This window comes from Hyla sarda, chromosome 4 (genome assembly GCF_029499605.1).
Source record: "Hyla sarda isolate aHylSar1 chromosome 4, aHylSar1.hap1, whole genome shotgun sequence".
Lineage (NCBI taxonomy): Eukaryota > Metazoa > Chordata > Amphibia > Anura > Hylidae > Hyla > Hyla sarda.
The window spans coordinates 4,735,929-4,758,096 of NC_079192.1; the positions used below are offsets into that span (position 1 = coordinate 4,735,929).

Here is a 22,168-nt window from a genome sequence, read left to right on the forward strand (position 1 = left end):
TGCCACGGAGTGTCTGGGTCCTCTGTCTCACCTTACTCATAACCCTCTAGCTTCTCTAGCTGCTCCTGCTCCTCCTCTCCTGTCAGACGACTAGAAAAATCATTTGCGCTTTCACATTGCGGGCGGCACTAAGAGGCAGGGGCTGGATCAAGCTCCATCTCTTCAGTTGTGACACCATATGGTCTCCCGACCCTGCTGCCGCATCCAAATGCTCTGCGGCAGTGATTCTAATAGTGATGCCTGTAATCTGCATGTCATACTAAATGACAGTATTATTTCACTAACACCGCACACTCCCTTTGCGTGTTACGACAAGGTAAAGTGTTCTACTCCCCCATTGAAGCTCTCTGTAGCCCTAAAATAGCCGTTTTTAATAGCGATTCACAGCAAACAAATTTGGATCGAACCAATTTTTTTCGGAAAATTTGGCGAATCAGCCTAATCAAATTTTCCAAAAATTTACTCATCTCTACTACTGACAATTCACATCTGTTTGTAAGGACTATTTTTTATTCAATTAAATAACATTTATTATTTCCAAATTTTGAGTTGAACTTTGCATTTCCCTGCTTAGACTACATCTAAAGATGGCTGCCGGATGCAAAATGGAGATTTGTGTCTCTCTGGTTCATTTTGACCTGGACAAAAGGCCTGACACCTCTTAAATCCTCCCATATGCTGTGTCCTCATTCACCTGGGAGCTGTATAGCACCTAATTCAAAGCAATGATTGGATAACCTGGGGTCATATGTTCTTGCTGATAGCTTCAAGGTATACCCTGGCTACCCTGATGTCATTTTAGTGTTCCCAATACTTCTTCCTTTCATTCAGGTGCCAAAGCACCAAGTGTTCTTCATCCCTTTTACTATTATTACCGCCGTTGCTAGGCTTGCATAAGTCGTGCATGGCAAAGTTCAAAAGTTTGGCGAGCTGCTGTTTCCCGCAAGGTTAAAAGCAAAATTGGGTTCACCAGGCTATCCTTGCTCATCTCTAGCTATACATGTTTCAAAAACTTTAAAATTAAAGGAGAACTGTAGTCTGAAGGATAGGGGATAAGTTACAGATTGCGGGGGGTCTGACCACTTGCCCCCCCCCCCCCCCCCCGCGTTCTCCTGTACAGGGCCGTGGTGTCTGCAGGAAGTGCTGAGACTTCAACTGTGATTGATGTATATGTGTGTATTTATACATTTTATATACTGTATATGTAAAATGCCCATTTAGGATGAAGACTCCACATTTCTGTTACTTGTCCGCTTCTCCCCCATCTGCTCTCCCCCATCTGCTCTCTCTCTCATATCACCCCTCCCATCGTGTGAAGACTTTGAACATAGAAAGCCCGCAAAGCTGTGCAGGAAAGGCATAGTAGGCGGGTGGGAACTTATGTTAATGACAAAGGTGATATAAGCTTGAACGATCGGAAATAAAGCTCAGTGGAAAGCACACAGAGAACGCAGAAGCATCTGAAACCGACAATGACTCTGTTTGATTTACTTCGTTATACTTCGGTATATGCATTCTGTATACGCATTTGGCCGGGAGTAAGATACTTACAAGAACACTGATAAAATCCACGTCAGATGGCGCCCAATGGGGGCCTGGGCTATTTCATTCATAATCTAGTCGCGCTGATTGGGGAATCATTTGAAACCAAGGGAGATGGCACAGAGGAAGGCAGTGGATCATCTCCGGTAAAACGGTAAGTACACCTTCTTGTACCTAGCCACAGTGCCCCTGCCCCTCCTTTGGTTTATCTTGATGCCTTAAGATGACTGTTTTGTGATGAAGAAGAGGCAGGTAATAATTCTCGCCCAGAGCCAATTACCCATGTACCTGTCATAAAAGTAGCTATCTACTGCCCGAGTGTGTACGAAATGTGAGTGAGTGAGTACGCAGGATCCTGGTGGGAGGGACTGGATCATAATCGGGGAAAGAATTGCAAAGTAAATTGTCATAAGTAGCCAGTTTCGTGTCTGGGATGAGTAGACATAGCATAGCTAGGACAAAGGCTATCATAAATAGCAGGTCTTTAACAGAGTGGTGCCGTATGCCAGATACTGTTGTAAAAAGATGCTGGATGTGAGCCTAGGACAGGGGACTTTCTGCAATATTCCTGGGACCTGACCCATTATAACTGATTGAATATGTCTTATGTTTTGTTTTTTGTGTCCATGGATTATTGTTAAATTAGCTAATTCAGACGAAGAGGGGGAAAAAACTTCCCTTCTAATACTAGATCTAATGTATTAGTGTTTTAAAGATATCTCCTAAAAGTGCAGGGTTGAGAGGGGTTTTAGTTTGCAACAGCTGGAGGCCCACCAGTTAAGAGGGGGCTGGTGGGTATGAGACAGAGGTTGCTGAAGCTGCAAGGAGTGGGCTGTGAAATTTGCAGATGTAACCTGACCTCACTGATAGAGTGAGTTGCTGACAGGAAAAAAAAAAGTGAAGTTTTGATGGAAAACATGTGGTGAGTTCGGAATTGATGAATTATAGATATTAAGGCAGTTGCAAGTTTGAAATATATTGATTGTTGATAGGATACGAAAGTTTATATATATATATATATATATATATATATATATATATATATATATATATATCAGGGTAATATACAGTTGTGTTTTGGTCATCTGAATGCATATAGATAGGCTGAAGTTGTTGGCTGTAAGTATGATGAAAATATTTAGGTAAATGAAATTAACACCGATGTACAGACATACATTTTTTTTTATAAACTAGTCATAACCCCAGACATTTTTAATATTTTACCTTTCTTTTTCTTTTCATTTTTTCCCATGCTTTCTCTCTCTTTCTCTCTAGTCTCTGCCACATGCTTACTCCTATGGGGGGGGCAGCCATGTTACCACCCCCAAAAGGGAAGTTCCTCCCCCCAGCAGCAATTTTAGCTCATCCAATTAGTTCCCATCTCCACTCCCCGGCAGCCATTTTTGCTCATCCAATTAGTTCCCACCTCCACTCCCTGGCAGCCATTTTAGCTCATCCGATTAGTTCCCACCTCCACTCCCCGACAGCCATTTTAACACACCTAGTATAATGAAGTAGGTATGATAAATTAGGAATACATGGGGTTTGACCAGTGAATAGTTTCTGATGAACCTGTGTATGTACAGGTTTATATCATAATGAACCTATTCGATGGTATTTTATTAATTTCTCAATAAGTTTGTTTTCGCGAGAGTGCAAGATGGATAAAAAAAAGGAAAATAAATTTATAAGGAAATGCAATTAACTGTCTGATTATATTATAGGAGTAACAAGAGAAGTTTGGCCAAGGAGAATAAAATAAAATGTAAAATAAATTAAAAAGTGATCACTAATTAATAAATATTACCTTGAGCATTTAAAATCAGCTAACGGTTTATTGATTATAAATAATGTGCATTGAAGGAGATTTTTTCCCAATTTTTTGAAAGAGCTCTGTATATTTTTATTCTTTAACATTTGGTTTTTGGTGAGAATGTGGGTTGTATGTTGAGTATTTGTAAATGTTGGTATTGTTACATGTTACCTGTGTATGGTATGTCTCCATGTAGACATTGATTGCTGAAAAGTTGTTGAGAAATGACCAAACCGAAAGGAGGACAAAAAGCCAGACTCAAAGGGGTGGTGACCAGTGACATAGAGGAGTGGGAGGAGAAAGGCGGGGCTTATAGGAAGATTGACTGAACAGCCTTGGTCTACTATTACACAGTCAGATTGGATTGAGGAAAGTAAATATCTACCATTTAAACTTGGATGTGTTAAAGTACCTGCATACAAAATGTGATATACCTATTCATTCTACATTGTATTTATTTAAATAGCATCAATTTTGAGTGGATAACTTTATAATGATATTTAGTGTAATACGAAGATGCTGATTGTCTTAAACTTATAAGGTAAAAAAAATGATGTAATACATAAGACAGGATATATGGTGACCACACGCAGAATGAAGTTCTACTGCAATAAACCACTCGATCTGAGCTGGTGGTTCAGAGAAGTAGAGTTGAAGGCATTCACTGAGATGTGTAAGATATCTGAAGGTATGACACAATGAGTACGGGTACACTTTAATTACCATCCACAAGTATGGGCCTATTGAAGTAAAAGTGTTGTTGAATCCTTGAGCGAACCAATCTGTAGTTTGTAATTCAAGTGTTCAAAGTCCGAGAGCTGCCAGAGAAAGTGGCCATCGTAAAGATCAGAGACACATAAAGGAAACAACCCCAGAAGCCAAGGGGAATGAATGGTGAAGGAGGTTGCCAAGGCTGCAGCGCTCCTGTTCCCCCACAATGATGGTACAAAGTGTACAGGTGGATGGGCAATGTGGAATTTTCTGGTTAGGTCTCTTGCAGGAACCAGTTATGCATGCTGAGAGAGACCAATGGAAGAAGAGAGAGGTGGTACAGGGCAAAGACGGCATCCGGAAAGAGTTGGTAAGAAAATGTATGTGCCAGCAGTCTTGTACCCCATGGTAACATATATGACCCCATACACTAAGCAACGGGGAGCAATGTGCATAGTAATGTCAGTACATTGGGTCGCCTCAGGATTCAATAATGCAGAAAGAAGGTTTGTACAGATGTCAGCATTTACATATGACATATGACCTAGGTAAAAACAATAAAGGTACCTGATCACACACTCCATAAACATCTTACCTGTTTCAAAGAATATGAGTAGACTTCATCTAACTGCCTGGGGTAGGTCAATATCAGTATCTCCTTGTCTACTTGTACTGATCCCTAAGCATAGATACAGTAAAGTATACAATTAAGAACCTTTTGTAAAACTTTACCTAGTTCAGATTCTGTAATTGTCACCCATTTCTTCAAAACCTATGCAGGAAATAAGTGAGGAAAAAGAAGATTGCATATGATGATCCCGTATAGATGTATCTCTGATAACTGTTAAATCTATGTCTGTGCATAACCATGGTTGTTCCAAAGGGAAAGATAATCACAACGGATTGTTAGGAGGTGACGTTGTATGAGGAGAAACAGTAGGTGAACATGTACAAAGAGCGGGATGAGTAAATGATGACTATCGTAAAGTATAGGATACTTGGGGATATGAAGTTTAGAGTCAAATTAGAAGAGAATTAAACTGGGGAATGCACATTAGGCAAGACATGCCTGCCCATACACACTTCCATTACCGAACCTACAAGGTAATCCAAACCACACTTTAGAGGTAAACGTGCAGCCCCTGCTGGGAGTTTTGATCCCTTTCTGTATTGTTACGCCTAGCGCTCCGGGTCCCCGCTCCTCCCCGGAGCGCTCACGGCGTCTTTCTCCCTGCAGCGCCCCGGTCAGTCCCGCTGACCGGGAGCGCTGCACTGTCATGGCCGTTGGGGATGCGATTCGCACAGCGGGACGCGCCCGCTCGCGAATCGCATCCCAGGTCACTTACCCGTCCCGGTCCCCTGCTGTCATGTGCTGGCGCGCGCGGCTCCGCTCTCTAGGGCGCGCGCGCGCCAGCTCTCTGAGACTTAAAGGGCCAGTGCACCAATGATTGGTGCCTGGCCCAATTAGCTTAATTGGCTTCCACCTGCTCCCTGGCTATATCTGGTCTCCTCCCTTGCACTCCCTTGCCGGATCTTGTTGCCTTGTGCCAGTGAAAGCGTTTAGTGTGTCCAAAGCCTGTGTACCTGAACTTCTGCTACCCATCCTGACTACGAACCCTGCCGCCTGCCCCCGACCTTCTGCTACGTCTGACCTTGCCTCTGCCTAGTCCTTCTGTCCCACGCCTTCTCAGCAGTCAGCGAGGTAGAGCCGTTGCTAGTGGATACGACCTGGTTGCTACTGCCGCAGCAAGACCATCCCGCTTTGCGGCGGGCTCTGGTGAAAACCAGTAGCCTCTTAGAACCGGTCCACTAGCACGGTCCACGCCAATCCCTCGCTGACACAGAGGATCCACTACCTGGAAGCCGAATCGTGACAGTAGATCCGGCCATGGATCCCGCTGAGGTGCCGCTGCCAAGTCTCGCTGATCTTCCCACGGTGGTCGCTCAGCAATCGCAGCAGATTGCCCAACAAGGACAGCAGCTGTCGCAGTTGACCGCCATGTTACAGCAACTTCTGCCTCTGCTACAGCAGCAACCATCTCCTCCGCCAGCTCCTGCACCTCCTCCGCAGCGAGTGGCCGCTCCTAACCTCCGCTTGTCCCTGCCGGACAAATTTGATGGGGACTCTAAACTCTGCCGTGGATTTTTGTCTCAGTGTTCCCTGCATATGGAGATGTTGTCGGACTTGTTTCCTTCAGAACGGTCTAAGGTGGCGTTCGTAGTAAGCCTTCTTTCAGGAAAGGCCTTGTCTTGGGCCACACCGCTCTGGGACCGCAATGATCCTGCCACAGCCACAGTCCAGGCCTTCTTCGCTGAACTCCGGAGTGTCTTCGAGGAGCCAGCCCGAGCTTCTTCTGCCGAGACTGCCCTGTTGAACCTGGTCCAGGGTAATTCTTCAGTGGGCGAGTACGCCATCCAATTTCGTACTCTTGCTTCCGAGTTATCATGGAATAACGAGGCTCTCTGCGCGACCTTTAAAAAAGGCCTATCCAGTCGCATCAAGGATGTGCTGGCCGCACGAGAGATTCCTGCCAATCTGCAAGAACTCATCCATTTGGCCACCCGCATTGACATGCGTTTTTCTGAGCGACACCAAGAGCTCCGCCAGGAAAAAGACTTAGATCTCTGGGCACCTCTCCCACAGTATCCGTTGCAATCTACGCCTGGGCCTCCCGCCGAGGAGGCCATGCAAGTGGATAAGTCTCGCCTGACCCAGGAAGAGAGGAATCGCCGTAGGGAAGAAAATCTCTGTCTTTACTGTGCCAGTACCGAGCATTTCTTGGTGGATTGCCCTATCCGTCCTCCACGCCTGGGAAACGCACGCACGCACCCAGCTCACGTGGGTGTGGCGTCTCTTGGTTCCAAGTCTGCTCCTCCACGTCTCACGGTACCCGTGCGGATTTCTTCTTCAGCCAACTCCTCCCTCTCAGCCGTGGCCTGCTTGGACTCCGGTGCCTCTGGAAATTTTATTTTGGAGTCGTTTGTTAATAAATTCAGCATCCCGGTGACCCGTCTCGTCAAGCCGCTCTACATTTCCGCGGTCAACGGAGCCAGATTGGACTGCACCGTGCGTTACCGCACAGAGCCCCTCCTCATGTCTATTGGACCCCACCTTGAGAGGATTGAGTTCTTCATTCTCCCCAACTGTACCTCTGAGGTCCTCCTCGGTCTGCCTTGGCTCCGGCTTCATTCCCCCACCATTGATTGGACCACCGGGGAGATCAGGAACTGGGACTCTGCCTGCCACAGGAAGTGCCTCTCCCCCCCTCCCAGTCCCGTCAGGCAAGCCTCTGTGCCTCCCCATGGCCCCCGTCCTGGTGTCACACTGCCCCGTGCCAGGCCTCGCCCTCTGCCCTCCCTCCCCATTCCCACTCCTGCTGTACTGCCTGCCGTTGAGGAAACCCTCCATTCTTTCCCGGTGTCCTCATCCCAGGGGAGGCAGTTACCGGACAAAGAGAAGGGGAGACCTAAGGGGGGGGTACTGTTACGCCTAGCGCTCCGGGTCCCCGCTCCTCCCCGGAGCGCTCACGGCGTCTTTCTCCCTGCAGCGCCCCGGTCAGTCCCGCTGACCGGGAGCGCTGCACTGTCATGGCCGTTGGGGATGCGATTCGCACAGCGGGACGCGCCCGCTCGCGAATCGCATCCCAGGTCACTTACCCGTCCCGGTCCCCTGCTGTCATGTGCTGGCGCGCGCGGCTCCGCTCTCTAGGGCGCGCGCGCGCCAGCTCTCTGAGACTTAAAGGGCCAGTGCACCAATGATTGGTGCCTGGCCCAATTAGCTTAATTGGCTTCCACCTGCTCCCTGGCTATATCTGGTCTCCTCCCTTGCACTCCCTTGCCGGATCTTGTTGCCTTGTGCCAGTGAAAGCGTTTAGTGTGTCCAAAGCCTGTGTACCTGAACTTCTGCTACCCATCCTGACTACGAACCCTGCCGCCTGCCCCCGACCTTCTGCTACGTCTGACCTTGCCTCTGCCTAGTCCTTCTGTCCCACGCCTTCTCAGCAGTCAGCGAGGTAGAGCCGTTGCTAGTGGATACGACCTGGTTGCTACTGCCGCAGCAAGACCATCCCGCTTTGCGGCGGGCTCTGGTGAAAACCAGTAGCCTCTTAGAACCGGTCCACTAGCACGGTCCACGCCAATCCCTCGCTGACACAGAGGATCCACTACCTGGAAGCCGAATCGTGACATGTATATTGATGTTATAGGAGTCCCAAGGGGGGTTCCCAGATGAGTTTTATAGCTATAGGTCAAGTAAAAAGCCAGAGTTGAGTCAATAAAATCCTAGATTTCCATGAGTAAAACAAATTGTATCTATTATAACCAACAAAGATTAATACATTTCTTTGTAAATGCTCTTTCAGGTCAGGCCGAACAATTAAGAGCCACATCCGCTATAACATTCCAAAATGGTATGGCATTCGATATGATGTAAGGGGGTAAGAGGAAAAAGGGGGGTATATAAGATGTTTGGGAGACTTATTGCACGTATATCTCAGCCAATATAGAACCGGTAAGATAATTATACTTATAATTCTAATAATCTTGCTTTGTTGTGTGTTTTTTTTTTGCCTGGCCTGAAGACGAAGTGTGAGACGACCGTCGAGAATGCCACGCCAGTGATGACAAATGAGGACTTTGAGATTACAGATGAAGCCTATACCCCATTACAGAGCTTTAATGCCATTTATAATGCCAGTGACCCATAGGGACAGCATCTGACTCCATATGTGTAAAGTCTGAGTCTAAGGGGGTCCATAGATAAGCCATGGGTCGTCTAAAGTATAGTGAAGCGTTCGAGAAAAAACATTGGGGCAGATGAGTTATAATGATGGAAATTATGGGAAGGGAAAATGGTAATTTTAGGGGGGCCTGTGATAGATGTATATGTGTGTATACATACATTTTATATACTGTATATGTAAAATGCCCATTTAGGATGAAGACTCCACATTTCTGTTACTTGTCCACTCCTCCCCCATCTGCTCTCCCCATCTGCTCTCTCTCATATCACCCCTCCCATCGTGTGAAGATTTTGAACAAAGAAAGCCCGCAAAGCTGTGCAGGAAAGGCATAGTAGGTGGGTGGGCACTTATGTTAATGACAAAGGTGATATAAACTTGAATGATTTGAAATAAAGCTCAGTAGAAAGCACACAGAGAACGCAGAAGCAACTGAAACCGACAATGGCTCTGTTTGATTTACTTCATGTTACGCCGAGAGTTCCGGGTCCCTGCTCCTCCCCGGAGCGCTCATGGCGTCTCTCTCCCTGCAGCGCCACGGTCAGACCCACTGACCGGGAGTGCTGCACTGACATTGCCGGAGGGGATGCGATTCGCATAGCGGGACGCGCCCGCTCGCGAATCGCATCCCAAGTCACTTACCCGTCCCGGTCCCCGGCTGCCATGTGCTGGCGCGCGCGGCTCCTCTCTTTAGGGCGCGCGCGCGGCAGCTCTATGAGACTTAAAGGGCCAGTGCACCAATGATTGGTGCCTGGCCCAATTATCCTAATTAGCTTCCACCTGCTCCCTGGCTATAATACCTCACTTCCCCTGCACTCCCTTGCCGGATCTTGTTGCCTTGTGCCAGTGAAAGTGTTTAGTGTTGTCCAAAGCCTGTGTTACCAGATCTCCTGCTATCCATATTGACTACGAACCTTGCCGCCTGCCCCGACCTTCTGCTACGTCTGACCTTGCCTCTGCCTAGTCCTTCTGTCCCACGCCTTCTCAGCAGTCAGCGAGGTTGAGCCGTTGCTAGTGGATACGACCTGGTTGCTACCGCCGCAGCAAGACCATCCCGCTTTGCGGCAGGCTCTGGTGAATACCAGTAGCCTCTTAGAACCGGTCCACCGGCACGGTCCACGCCAATCCCTCGCTGACACAGTGGATCCACAACCAGCTAGCCGAATCGTGACACTTCAATATACTTCGGTATATTCATTCTGTATATGGATTTGGCCGGAAGTAAAATAGCTACAAAAACACTGCTAAAATCCACGTCACAACTATTGACTTCAATGAGGATTGTGGTGGTTTTTCCGCAGCGGAAATTCTGCGGCCGAAAATTTGCTGTGGACAGCAACGGAGAGCCCACTTTCAAATATGCAGCGGGAAACCCGCAAATAAGTATGCTCGTGTAAAGGAGCCCAAAGTCTTGTATCTTGTAGTCTAGTATGATAAGAGTCATTTCTTCCAGATTTATAACACACCTTATATCTACTGCCTAGATCTACATACAGGAGAACAACAGGACGGAGGTCACAGAGTTCCTTCTCTTAGGATTTCAGGTCAGTCGAGGGTTAAGACTTTTCCTGTTCTGTCTGTTCCTTGTGGTTTATTGTCTGATAATATGTTGGAATCTCCTGATCATCACCCTGGTGTCCACCAGCAAGAACCTCCACACCCCAATGTACTTCTTCATCTCACATCTGTCCATCAGTGACATCTTGTTATCCACAGATATTGTCCCCAACCTTCTCCACATCCTCCTGAATAATGGGGGGACCATGACTTTTATTGGTTGTATCACTCAGTTTTATTTTTTCAGCACCTCAGAAGGATTTGAATGTTTCCTCCTCACAGTGATGTCTTATGACAGATATGTGGCCATCTGTAATCCTCTCCGTTACTCCTCTATCATGACAAGTGGACATTGTGTTATACTGACCGTCATCTGTTGGTTGTTTGAATTTTCTCTTATTTTGACTTACACTGTAACAATAGCAAAGCTAAACTTCTGTGTTTCTAATATCATTGACCATGTATTCTGTGACTTTGTTCCTTTACTAGAACTTTCCTGTTCCAACACATTCATTGTTCACTTGGAGACCTATATCATAAGTATTCCAATAATCATCATCCCAACCATTATCCTTGTTGTGTCTTTTACTTATATTATTTTAGCAATCCTAAGGATCTCATCCAATACTGGTAGACAGAAAGCCTTCTCCACCTGTAGCTCCCACCTCATTGTGGTCTCCATATTCTTTGGGACTTTGGGACTCGGTGTTTATATTGTCCCAACAAAAGGACAAACAATGACCATGAGTAAAATCCTCTCCCTGCTATATACTGTTTTTTTTTTTCAATTCAAAATATTTTTATTGTTTTCGTCAGAAAAGCACATCAGAACAAAAGGAAATTCACATTAAGGGAACACTTAATACAAGCACTTGAGGTTGAAGGTGAGCAATTGTAGTCCAGAATATCACAACTCCACTCCTCTTAGGAAAATATCTAGCTCCAGGGCTAGTCTGGCAGAAAGTCCTGGGATCTTGTAGTGAGAGGAGTGCATTAATCATCAGGAAATAGACAGTGAACTAGTACCCATAAGATTTTATACAACCCAGTAAAACATAACATATAACTTTAAGCGGCAATAAGAGAAATAAAGATAAAAGATAATCAAGAGGAAGGGGGTGAAAGGAGGTGGAGGAGAGAAAGGAGAGAGAAGGGGAGGAAGGGGAGGAGAGGATGGAGAGAAAGAGAGGGGTAGGAAGCAATAGTAAGGGGGACGTGTAAGAACAATTACCTCACAGGGCGGACCATCTCCAGCAACTCTTGGCAAGTTGTTTAAAAGGGGGCTGACGAGGTCTTCATGGTAGGTATAAGACGCATGGCAGAGTAGTGTACAGGGGGGTAGGTCTGCGTCTTAAGTCGCAATATAGGTGGTGTTACGGTATAAGGTGTAAGGACGCAAACTCTGGGGAGTTCAGGAAGGCGAGCCAAGAGCTCCAGGTAAGTGTGTAAATAGTCATCGTGTCTCTCGTGTCAGCCGTCAGTTCCTCCATTCTGTGTATGTGGGACACTTCCTGGAGCCAGGAAGTAACAGTAGGGGAGACTGTAATTTTCCATAGTCTTGGTATTACTGTTCTGGCAGCCAACAAAAGGTGCACAACCAGTCTAGAAGTGTTTTTGGGCAGGGAGGGGGGAAGAATAGACAATAAGGTGATCTCAGGAGTCGGTCGGAGTTGTACTGAAGTTATGTGATGGATGACGTTGAGTACGTTTGCCCAAAAATAGGACAACGAGGGACAGGTGAGCCACACATGAAGCATCGTGCCCTTTTCTGTTTTGCAGCGCCAACATCTGTCTGAGACTCCCGGGTAGAAGGATGCTAACAGTGAAGGAACTCTATACCAACGTGTCAGTATTTTATAATTAGTTTCCTGTGCTTTACAGGACAGGGAGGATTTATGACAGAGCTGAATCGCTTTCAAGCTGTCTACTTCGGGTATGAGATGTCCTATCCCCTCCTCCCATTTTTTCATGTACGGGAGAGGCTGAGAGGACATGTCATCCAGGAGAATAGCGTACAAATAGCTAACAGAGTGAGCTACACGAGAAGGAGACACACATAATTGTTCAAGTTTGGTCAGGGATCGGTTCAGGTGCATGCTGTCCCTCCTTGTCCGATAATAGTGTTGCAATTGCATGTACTGATAGCGTTGTAGAGAGGACAGGGGGCCTCCAGTCACTAGCGTCGACAAGGGTTTCAAGTTAGAGTGTTCCACTAGAGAGTGGAAAGTTATACCAGCGCTTTGCTGAAAGTCCAGGAAGGTGCGTCTAGATTTCGTTGGGGGGAAGACGGGGTTGTGAAACAATGGGGTGAGGGGGCCATCTGCTGGGAAGAGATCAGATTTAGACAGGTATAGTCTGCGTGCACGGTGAATCGAAGAGAGTATTGGAGGCAGAGCACTAAGCTTACTGGGGCACACAGTGGAGCCTGGACTCCAAAGAAATGCCTTCAAATCAGTGTCCACTATGCGGCTCTCCAGTGTCACCCATTGTTTTGTGTCATCTTTAGAGCAGCAGTCCAACACTCTATTCAAGACAGCCGCTAGGTAGTAAGAAAGGAGGTCCGGCAAAGCCAGGCCACCATCCTTTTTCCTTCGGACAAGGACACGTCTCGCTAACCTCGACTGTTGTTTGGCCCATACAAATTCCCTCTGGAGTGTCGCTAAGTCTCCAAAGAAGGATCTAGGGAGATGGAGGGGTATGCAAGAGAATAAGTAGAGCAACCTGGGGAGGACATTCATTTTTAATATGTTCACTCTTCACAGCCAAGAGAAATCTTTTCTCTCCCATCTCTAGAGATCCCCCTTCAGGGAGGCGAGGAGGGGTGGAAAGTTGAGTTTGAAAGTGTCAACTAGTTTGGACTGTACCTGTATTCCAAGATATTTAAGAGATGAAGACTGCCATTTGAAGGGATAAGTGTCACCGAGGTGTTGAATCATAGGAGTCGGGAGAGTCAAATTTAAAGTCTCACATTTGGTTGGATTGAGTTTATAGTTACTAAATTTTGAGAAGCGGTTTATGGTAGAAAGTAGCGAAGGGAGGGAAGTGATAGGTTGGGAAAGATATAATAAAAGGTCATCTGCAAAAGCAGCACATTTGTCATGGCACGTTCCAATGTCCAGACCTCTAATGTTGGGGTTCTGTCTAATGTCCACCAGTAGATGTTCCATACACAAAACGTATAGTAAGGGTGAGAGAGGGCAGCCCTGTCGCGTGCCATTGCAAATGTTGAAAGGTTGGGAGAGTCGACCATTTATTCTAATTTGTGCTTGGGGCTGGGTGTATAGGGCCATTATCCGTGACATCATTTTTACTCCTAAACCAATTTGTGCTAGAGTGGCCTACATGAATCTCCAGTCCACCCGGTCAAAGGCCTTCTCGGCATCCAGAGAAAGGAGGAAAAGGGGGGTTCCCGACGTATGAGCATAATGAACAGTCGAGAACGTACGCAAGGTATTGTCTCTGGCTTCCCTCCCCTTAACAAAACCCACTTGGTCCTGGTGGACTAGAGATGTCATGTGGTCAGATAGTCTGTTGGCTATAAGTTTAGCAAATAGTTTGGCATCAGTGTTTATTAGTGAGATGGGGCGGTAACTGGAGCACATCAGTGGGTCTTTACCCTCTTTTGGAATAACTGTGATATATGCCCGTAAAAAGGAAGGTGGCGGGGGGGGGCATGAACTGGAAATGTCATTGAATGCCGTTAAGAGGAGGGGAGATAAATCAGATTGAAGTGTTTTATAGAGTTTTGAGGTATAGCCGTCGGGGCCCGGACTTTTACCTGCGGTCAACGAGGAGATGGCCTTGTCCAGTTCCAGTGCTGTAAATGGAGCTTCTAGGTTTTGTATCACTGTCGGGTCTAGGCGTGGGAGGGCCGTCTGTGAGATATAGTGAGATAACGTTTCCTTTTGTGTCTCTGCGGACGGGGATGTGGGCTGGGCTGGGAGATTGTACAATGATAAATAATATCAGGTGTAAGGACACATGGGGAGCCCTTGGGGTCCTTAATTGAGGGAATAAATAGGGAGGACCTTTTCTCTCTAAGGGCCGCTGCAAGAAGCCTACCGGCCTTGTTGCCCCATTCATAAAAAAGGCGGCCAGTAATCTGCTTGTAATATTTATGTTGTGATGATAGCAAGGCAAGGAGTTCACCTCGAACTTTAACAAGTTCTCTCATTATACTATCTTGTTGAGTGTGTATATGTTGTGTTTCCAGTGTAATGTTTGGTGTAGTTGTGACAGCTTCGCCGACGCCTCCCTCTTCAACCTGGCACCGTGTTTAATTAACACTCCCCTAAGTACACACTTTAGAGCCTCCCATTTCATCATGGGAGAGGAGTCATCAGAGGCATGGTCTGTAATAAAGTTTTGTATCGTGTCTCGTAAGTCGTGTAAGCACACTGAGTCCTTAAGCAGGGACTCATTCAGCTTCCAAGAGGATTGGGGTCTCTCGAGAGAAAGAAGCGTCAGCGAGCAGGCCACTGGGGCATGATATGAGAGGACACGAAGCCCTATAGAGGTGTGTCTGATAGAAGGAAGCAAGGAGTGTGGGCAAAAAATGTAATCTATTCGACTATATGCTTGCCTAGAGTGGGAAAAGAACGTATAATCCTTATCATTTGGATGGAATACTCACCAGGCGTCACTCAGCTGCATGGAGTGGAGTTTTGTACGTAATGCTCGCAATTTACTATGCGAAACTGTAGAGGAGCCCGTAGAAGTATCCATCCTCGGGAATAAGGATATGTTGAAATCTCCACTCAATAGTATGGGGCCCGTAGCAAAAGCAGAGAGGGATGTAAGAGTTTTGAGGAGAAATGGTACCTGGTCTCTGTTTGGTGCATAAATAGACGCTATTGTCAAGGGACGGTTAGCAATCTCACAATTAGTAAAGATAAATCTGGCATTAGGGTCAATTTGAGAGGATATCAGTTTGACAGGGATGGATTTATGAAAGGCTAATGACACTCCCTTTGACCTAGTATCTGGGTTCGTGCTATGGAGCCAAGATGTATAGTATTTTGATGGAATGTTCGGGACGTGTCCTGTTTTAACCCCTTAACCCCTTAAGGACCGGAGGTTTTTCCGTTTTTGCATTTTCGTTTTTTGCTCCTTGCCTTTAAAAAATCATAACTCTTTCAAATTTACACCTAAAAATCCATATGATGGCTTATTTTTTGCGCCACCAATTCTACTTTGTAATGACGTCAGTCATTTTGCCCAAAAATCTATGGTGAAGCGGGAAAAAAAATCATTGTGCGACAAAATTTAAAAAAAAACGCTGTTTTGTAACTTTTGGGGGCTTCCGTTTCTACGTAGTACATTTTTCGGTAAAAATGACACCTGATATGTATTCTGTAGGTCCATACGATTAAAATGATACCCTACTTATATAGGTTTGATTTTGTCGGACTTCTGGAAAAAATCATAACTACATGCAGGAAAATTAATACGTTTAAAATTGTCATCTTCTGACCCCTATAACTTTTTTATTTTTCCGTGTATGGGGCGGTATGAGGGCTCATTTTTTGCGCCGTGATCTGAGGTTTTTAACGGTACCATTTTTGCATTGATAGGACTTATTGATCGCTTTTTATTCATTTTTTCATGATATAAAAAGTGACCAAAAATGCACTATTTTGGACTTTGGAATTTTTTTGCGCGCACGCCATTGACCGTGCGGTTTAATTAACGATATATTTTTATAATTCGGACATTTCCGCACGCGGCGATACCATTTATGTTTATTTTTATTTTTATTTACACTGTGTTTTTTCTTTTATGGGAAAAGGGGGGTGATTCAAACTTTTAATAGGGAAGGGGTTAAATGATGTTTATTCACTTTTTTTTTTCACTTTTTTTTTGCAGTGTTATAGGTCCCATAGGGACCTATAACACTGCACACACTGATCTTCTATGTTGATCACTGGTTTCTCATAAGAAACCAGTGATCAACGATTCTGCCGCATGACTGCTCATGCCTGGATCTCAGGCACTGAGCAGTCATTCGGCGATCGGACAGCGAGGAGGCAGGTAGGGGCCCTCCCGGTGTCCTGTCAGCTGTTCGGGATGCCGCGATTTCACCGCGGCTATCCCGAACAGCCCACTGAGCTAGCCGGCATGCTTTCGGTTTCACTTTAGACGCGGCGTTCAACTTTGAACGCCGCGTCTAAAGGGTTAATAGCGCGCGGCACAGCGATCAATGCCGCGCGCTATTAGCCACGGGTCCCGGCCGTTGTTAGAGGCCGGGCCCGACCCGCTATGACGCGGGGCCACGCCGTGGCCCCGCGTTATAGATCGGGAGTGGACACATGACGTTCCAGTACGTCATGTGTCCTTAAGGGGTTAAGGACTCAGGGTTTTTCCGTTTTTGCACTTTCGTTTTTTCCTCCTTACCTTTTAAAAATCATAACCCTTTCAATTTTTGCACCTAAAAATCCATATTATGGCTTATTTTTTGCATCGCTAATTCTACTTTGCAGTGACATTAGTCATTTTAGCCAAAAATGTACGACAAAACGGAAAGAAAAATCATTGTGCTACAAAATCGAAGAAAAAACGCCATTTTGTAACTTTTGGGGGCTTCCGTTTCTACGCAGTGCATATTTCGGTAAAAATTACACCTTATCATTATTCTGTAGGTCCATACGGTTAAAATTATACCCTACTTACATAGGTTTGGTTTTGTCGCACTTCTGGAAAAAATCATAACTACATGCAGGAAAATTTATACGTTTAAAAATGTCATCTTCTGACCCCTATAACTTTTTTATTTTTCCACGTACAGGGTGGTATGAGGACTCATTTTTTGCACCGTGATCTGAAGTTTTTATGGGTATGATTTTTGTTTTGATCGGACTTTTTGATCACTTTTTATTCATTTTTTAATGGTATAAAAAGTGACCAAAATACGATTTTTTGGACTTTGGAATTTTTTTGTGCGTGCGCCATTGACCGTGCGGTTTAATTAATTATATATTTTTATAGTTCGGACATTTTCGCACGCGGCAATACCACATATGTTTATTTTTATTTTTTTTTACACTGTTTCATTTTTTTATGGCAAAAAGGGGGGTGATTCAAACTTTTATTAGGGAAGGGGTTAAATTACCTTTATTAACACTTTTTTTTTACATTTTTTTTGCAGTGTTATAGGTCCCATAGGGACCTATAACACTGCACCCACTGATCTTTTACACAAATCACAGGCGTGTATTAACACGCCTGTGATCAGTGTTATCGGCGCTTGACTGCTCCTGCCTGGATTTCAGGCACGGAGCAGTCATTCGCCGATCGGACACCGAAGAGGCAGGTAAAGGCCCTCCCTGTGTCCGGTCAGCTGTTCGGGACGCCGCGATTTCACCGCGGCGGTCCCGAACAGCCCAACTGAGCAGCCGGGTCACTTTCACTTTAGAAGCGGCGGTCAGCTTTGACCGCCACTTCTAAAGGGTTAATACCGCACATCGCGATGTGTGGTATTAGCCGCGGGTCCCGGCCGTTGATGAGCGCCGGGACCGACGCGATATGATGGTAGGATAAAGCTGCAGAACGAATATATATGGAAACCAAGAGGTGAGGGCAGTTTTATAATTTGATTGTCTATTAACCAAAATAAAGAAACTTTGGATGCCTTAAAGGGGTAATCCAGTGGAAAACATTTTTTTTTAAATGAACTGGTGTCAGAAAGTTAAACAGATTAGCAAATTACTTCTATTATAAAATAAAAAAAATATTTACCCTTCTATTACTTTTAAGCAGCTGCATGCCACAGAGGAAATTCTTTTCTTTTTCAATTTATTTTTTGTCTTGTCCTCAGTGCTCTCTGCTGACACCTGATGCCTGTACCAGGAACTGTCCAGAGCAGGAGAAAATCCCCATTGCAAACCTATGCAGCTCTGGACTGTTCCTGATACAGGCATCAGGTGTCAGCAGAGAGCACTGTGGACAAGTAATTTACAAATCTGTTTAACTTTCTGGCACCAATTGATTTAAAAAATAAAATAAAATATTTTCCACCGGAGTACCCCTTTATTGTCTATTATCAAATGAGAGATATGTTTTCAGAGGGTTTTATAGCATTACAAGGGAGACACATATCTAGAATACGTACAGCGATGTGGGTTATTTACAATATATATTTATTTATGTATTATTATAACAAAAGGAAACAATCAATCCAGTCAAAAAAAGAAATAGTTGTGTATGCAGAGTGGTGTGGAGCAAACCAAGCCCATAGAAGCTGTGTTCAGGCAGAAGTGTTAGAAATACTTTTTTAGTCACAAATATTGCCCACTTCGCTCCGGACAAAGCTGGTTACATGGTGCAAATGCCAAATTAGGATTCAACATATGATGTTGGCGCCATTTACACACAGGAAAATGAAGAAAAGAGTTGGATAAAGAGTTAGCCCAGAATACTGTGCAGCTAGCAAGATCATAGAATAAAGATAAGCAGTCAATTTACTGAAAAGTGCACTGTGCTAAATTGCACTGTCCCACCCCCTCTTATAGACTTGCATTGAGGGGCGGTGTGCGCCGTCATGGGGGCGGGGTTATGATGTCACGTGCTCACGGCATCGGCTCCAGCTTTCTGCACAGTTTGTTCCAAACGCTGAGCAGCGGAGTACCCCTTTCGTATTTTCCTCCTCACCTTCTAAAAATCATAACACATTAAATTTTGCACCTACAGACCCATACGAGGGCATGTTTTTTGAGCCACCAATTATTCTTTGTAATGACATCAATCATTTCACCATAAAATCTATGGGGGAAAAAATAAAATAAAATCATTGTGGGGCATAAGTGAAAAAAAAGCCATTTTGTAACTTTTGTTGGCTCCCAATTTAACACAGTGCACTTTTCAGTAAATTGGCAGCTTATCATTCTTCTGTAGGTCCATATAATTAAAGTTATACCCAACTTGTATACATTTTATTCAGTTTTACTTATTTTAAAAGATTTGAATGAAAATTTGCATGTTTAAAAATGTCCTCTTCTGACCCCGTATAAAATTTTTATGTTTCCACATACGGGGCCATATGAGGGCGCATTTTCTGCGCTGTGAGTTTTTATTGATAAGGGACTTTTTGATCGCTTTTTATACATTTTTAGGGTACACAAAGTGACCAAAAATAAACAATTTTGGACTTCTGTATTTATTTTTACGTATACGCCATTGACCATGTGGTATAATTAACGGTATATTTTTATAGTTATGCACACAGCAGTACCACATATGTTTCTGTTTATTTTTGTTTACATATATAGTTTTTAAATGGGAAACAAGGGGTGATTCATCCATTGTATACATCCATTGTCCTAAAGGGGTTAAGGGAAAGGTAAATAAAAAAAGAAGGAAAACCTTAATAAAAGGCAGTACATTATTGCATACCACTCTTACTATGTAACTTGAAAGAGTTTAGCCCTTATCTTAGATCTTTTAGTCATTCACATATCTTTTCACTTTTACTATGAAAACATTTTTCCATTTTTGAATTTTCAGGTCTACATTGTCAAACTAGGACGAGAGAATTAATAGTGTAACCAAGAAAACCTTAACAAAAAATGTATTATGTTTTAAAAATTCCACAACATCCCCCAAAATGGTCACTTATACAGAGAAGTCTGTCATACAATCATATTTATCCTCCAATTCCTGAAATATCGCTGCCCAGAACTGTTAGACCTTTGGGCAGTCCCAGATTATGTTTGTGTGTCTTCTCTTCACCACATTGTGAACATCTTGAGGTCTCTCCTCCCTTCATCTTCCAAAGGATAAAAGGGAAGTCGAATAACCCCATAAGGACATGCACCGAAAATGTTTGGGGGGTATGTCAAGTAACTTTGTGTACAGTGCCTTACATTTACGGCGTGGCTATGAAGCAAGCGCTGGAACAGTGCACGCTACATAGGGGGTAAGCTTCTGCTGCTATCAGCAGCCGAGGACTCATAGATAATTGCGGACATCAGCAGATCATGGCATCTCAAGGGAAAACAGAGGTTCTGGTGGGCTTATCGGACCCCTGCTGTGCAATTGCAGGGGTTCATTAGGTGCTGATGGCTGCTGGAGGTCTCTTACCTTCCTCCAGTGTCAGGATGGCCGAGCTTCTCGCACAGCCTGGAAATCAAGGCTGTACAAGAAAATCGCCGATAATACTAATTAGTACTGTTAAAATTTTTGCTATTAATAGTCCTCTATTGGAAGTTAGAAATTTTAAAAAGAAAAAAGAAAGTGTTTACATTTTTTTTTAATAAAAAAAAACCCTTCCCCCAATTCAAATATAATTCACCCCCCTTTTTCCATAAAAAAATAAATAAAAAAAATTTAAAAAAAATTTAAAAGAAGCTACATTTCTGGTATTACTTTGTGCGTAAATATCCGATGTATTGAAGGGGTACTCCGCTGCCCTGTGTCGGAAGCTCTGCTCCCCAGCGTCCGGAAGTTTATTGTTACGAACGCTGTGTGCAGGCTTCCGTGTTCAGGGCCGCCCCTCGTGACGACACACCTGCCCCTCAGCAAAAGTCTATGCGAAGGGGGCGCGATGGCTGTCACGCCCCCTTCCCATAGACTTTCGTTGAGGGGGGCGGGCATTACGTCACGAAGGGGGTGGGCATCATGTCACGAGGGGCGGCCCTGAACACGGAAGCCTGCACACGGCGTTCGAAACAATAAACTTCCGGACACTGGGGAGCGGAGTTCCGACACAGGGCAGCGGAGTACCCCTTTAAAATATGTTTATTCTCCTGCACTATGGATGTTGTAAACATGAAACAAATTCAATCACCAAAATTGCCGATTTTTGGTCACATCATATGTCAGAAAAAAAATAATAAAAAGGCATCAAAAAGTTCCATCTAAACAACAATGGTACATAAAAAAAAACTACAAATTACGGCGCAAAAAATCACATATCCCCATATACGGATAAATAAGAAGGTCAAAATCAGACGATTATAAACATACTGATCGAGTTTTTTTTTTAAAGCAGCACAATAATAGTAAAGCGTGTAAACGTGGGCATCAATATAATTGTACTGACCTGCAGAATAAAGAAAACATGTCAGTTTAACAATGAAATGTAAAAGTAGCTAAATTGCGGTTTTTCAATTTCAATTTCTCTTCACAAATGATATTTTTTTTGTTGCGCCATACATTTTATGGTAAAATGAGGGATGCCATTACAAAGTAAAATTGGTCACACAAAAAACAAGGCCTTATATGGGTATGTGGATGGAAAAATAAAAGCATCATTGTCATGCCCGGGGGGTTGACAGGGAGAGTGAGCCCTAAACTGTCCCTAGAAACACTCTCCCTGCTTACTTGCCCATCCACTTTAAATGATGGATCGACAACTGGGTGCCGGTCCCTTCCTGCGCTAAAGTGCAATGGGTGTAAATGTACGCCAAAAAAAAAAAAACAGTACATAGTTGGGGATAGGCCTGAAACGTAATGGTAATACAAAAGCCAGAACAGATACAGAATTAATATACAAACAATGCAGAATAAAGTGTACTAACAAACAGTTCAGAAACTGGAATCAATATTGAAAGCAGATATAAATATATTAACAATACTAGATATGGAATAAGTATACAGCTGAAACCAGAAGATGCAGGGGATGAACCGATGACCTGAATGTCAAACACTAAACAGGTCAGGAAACAGAACACAGTTCACATTGGACACTGAACAAAGAAACGGATGAGTCTGAACTCCACAAAAGCCAAACTCCAAAATATGGAGGAATACGGATCTAGATAACAAACAGGAATATAACAATGCCAAACTCCATAACATGGAGGAATATGGG

At 44.4% G+C, this 22,168-nt stretch overlaps 1 protein-coding gene across 1 annotated transcript; it reads left to right on the plus strand.

The window, feature by feature from the left end:
• The first annotated feature begins 1,577 nt into the window (after window positions 1–1,577).
• Window positions 1,578–19,893, plus strand: LOC130366723 (olfactory receptor 1500-like). Its single transcript, XM_056569045.1, has 4 exons — window positions 1,578–1,696; window positions 8,428–8,494; window positions 10,290–11,135; window positions 19,861–19,893. The coding sequence occupies exons 1-4, from the start codon at window positions 1,578–1,580 to the stop codon at window positions 19,891–19,893; spliced, it is 1,065 nt and encodes a 354-aa protein (XP_056425020.1).
• Window positions 19,894–22,168: the final 2,275 nt, after the last annotated feature.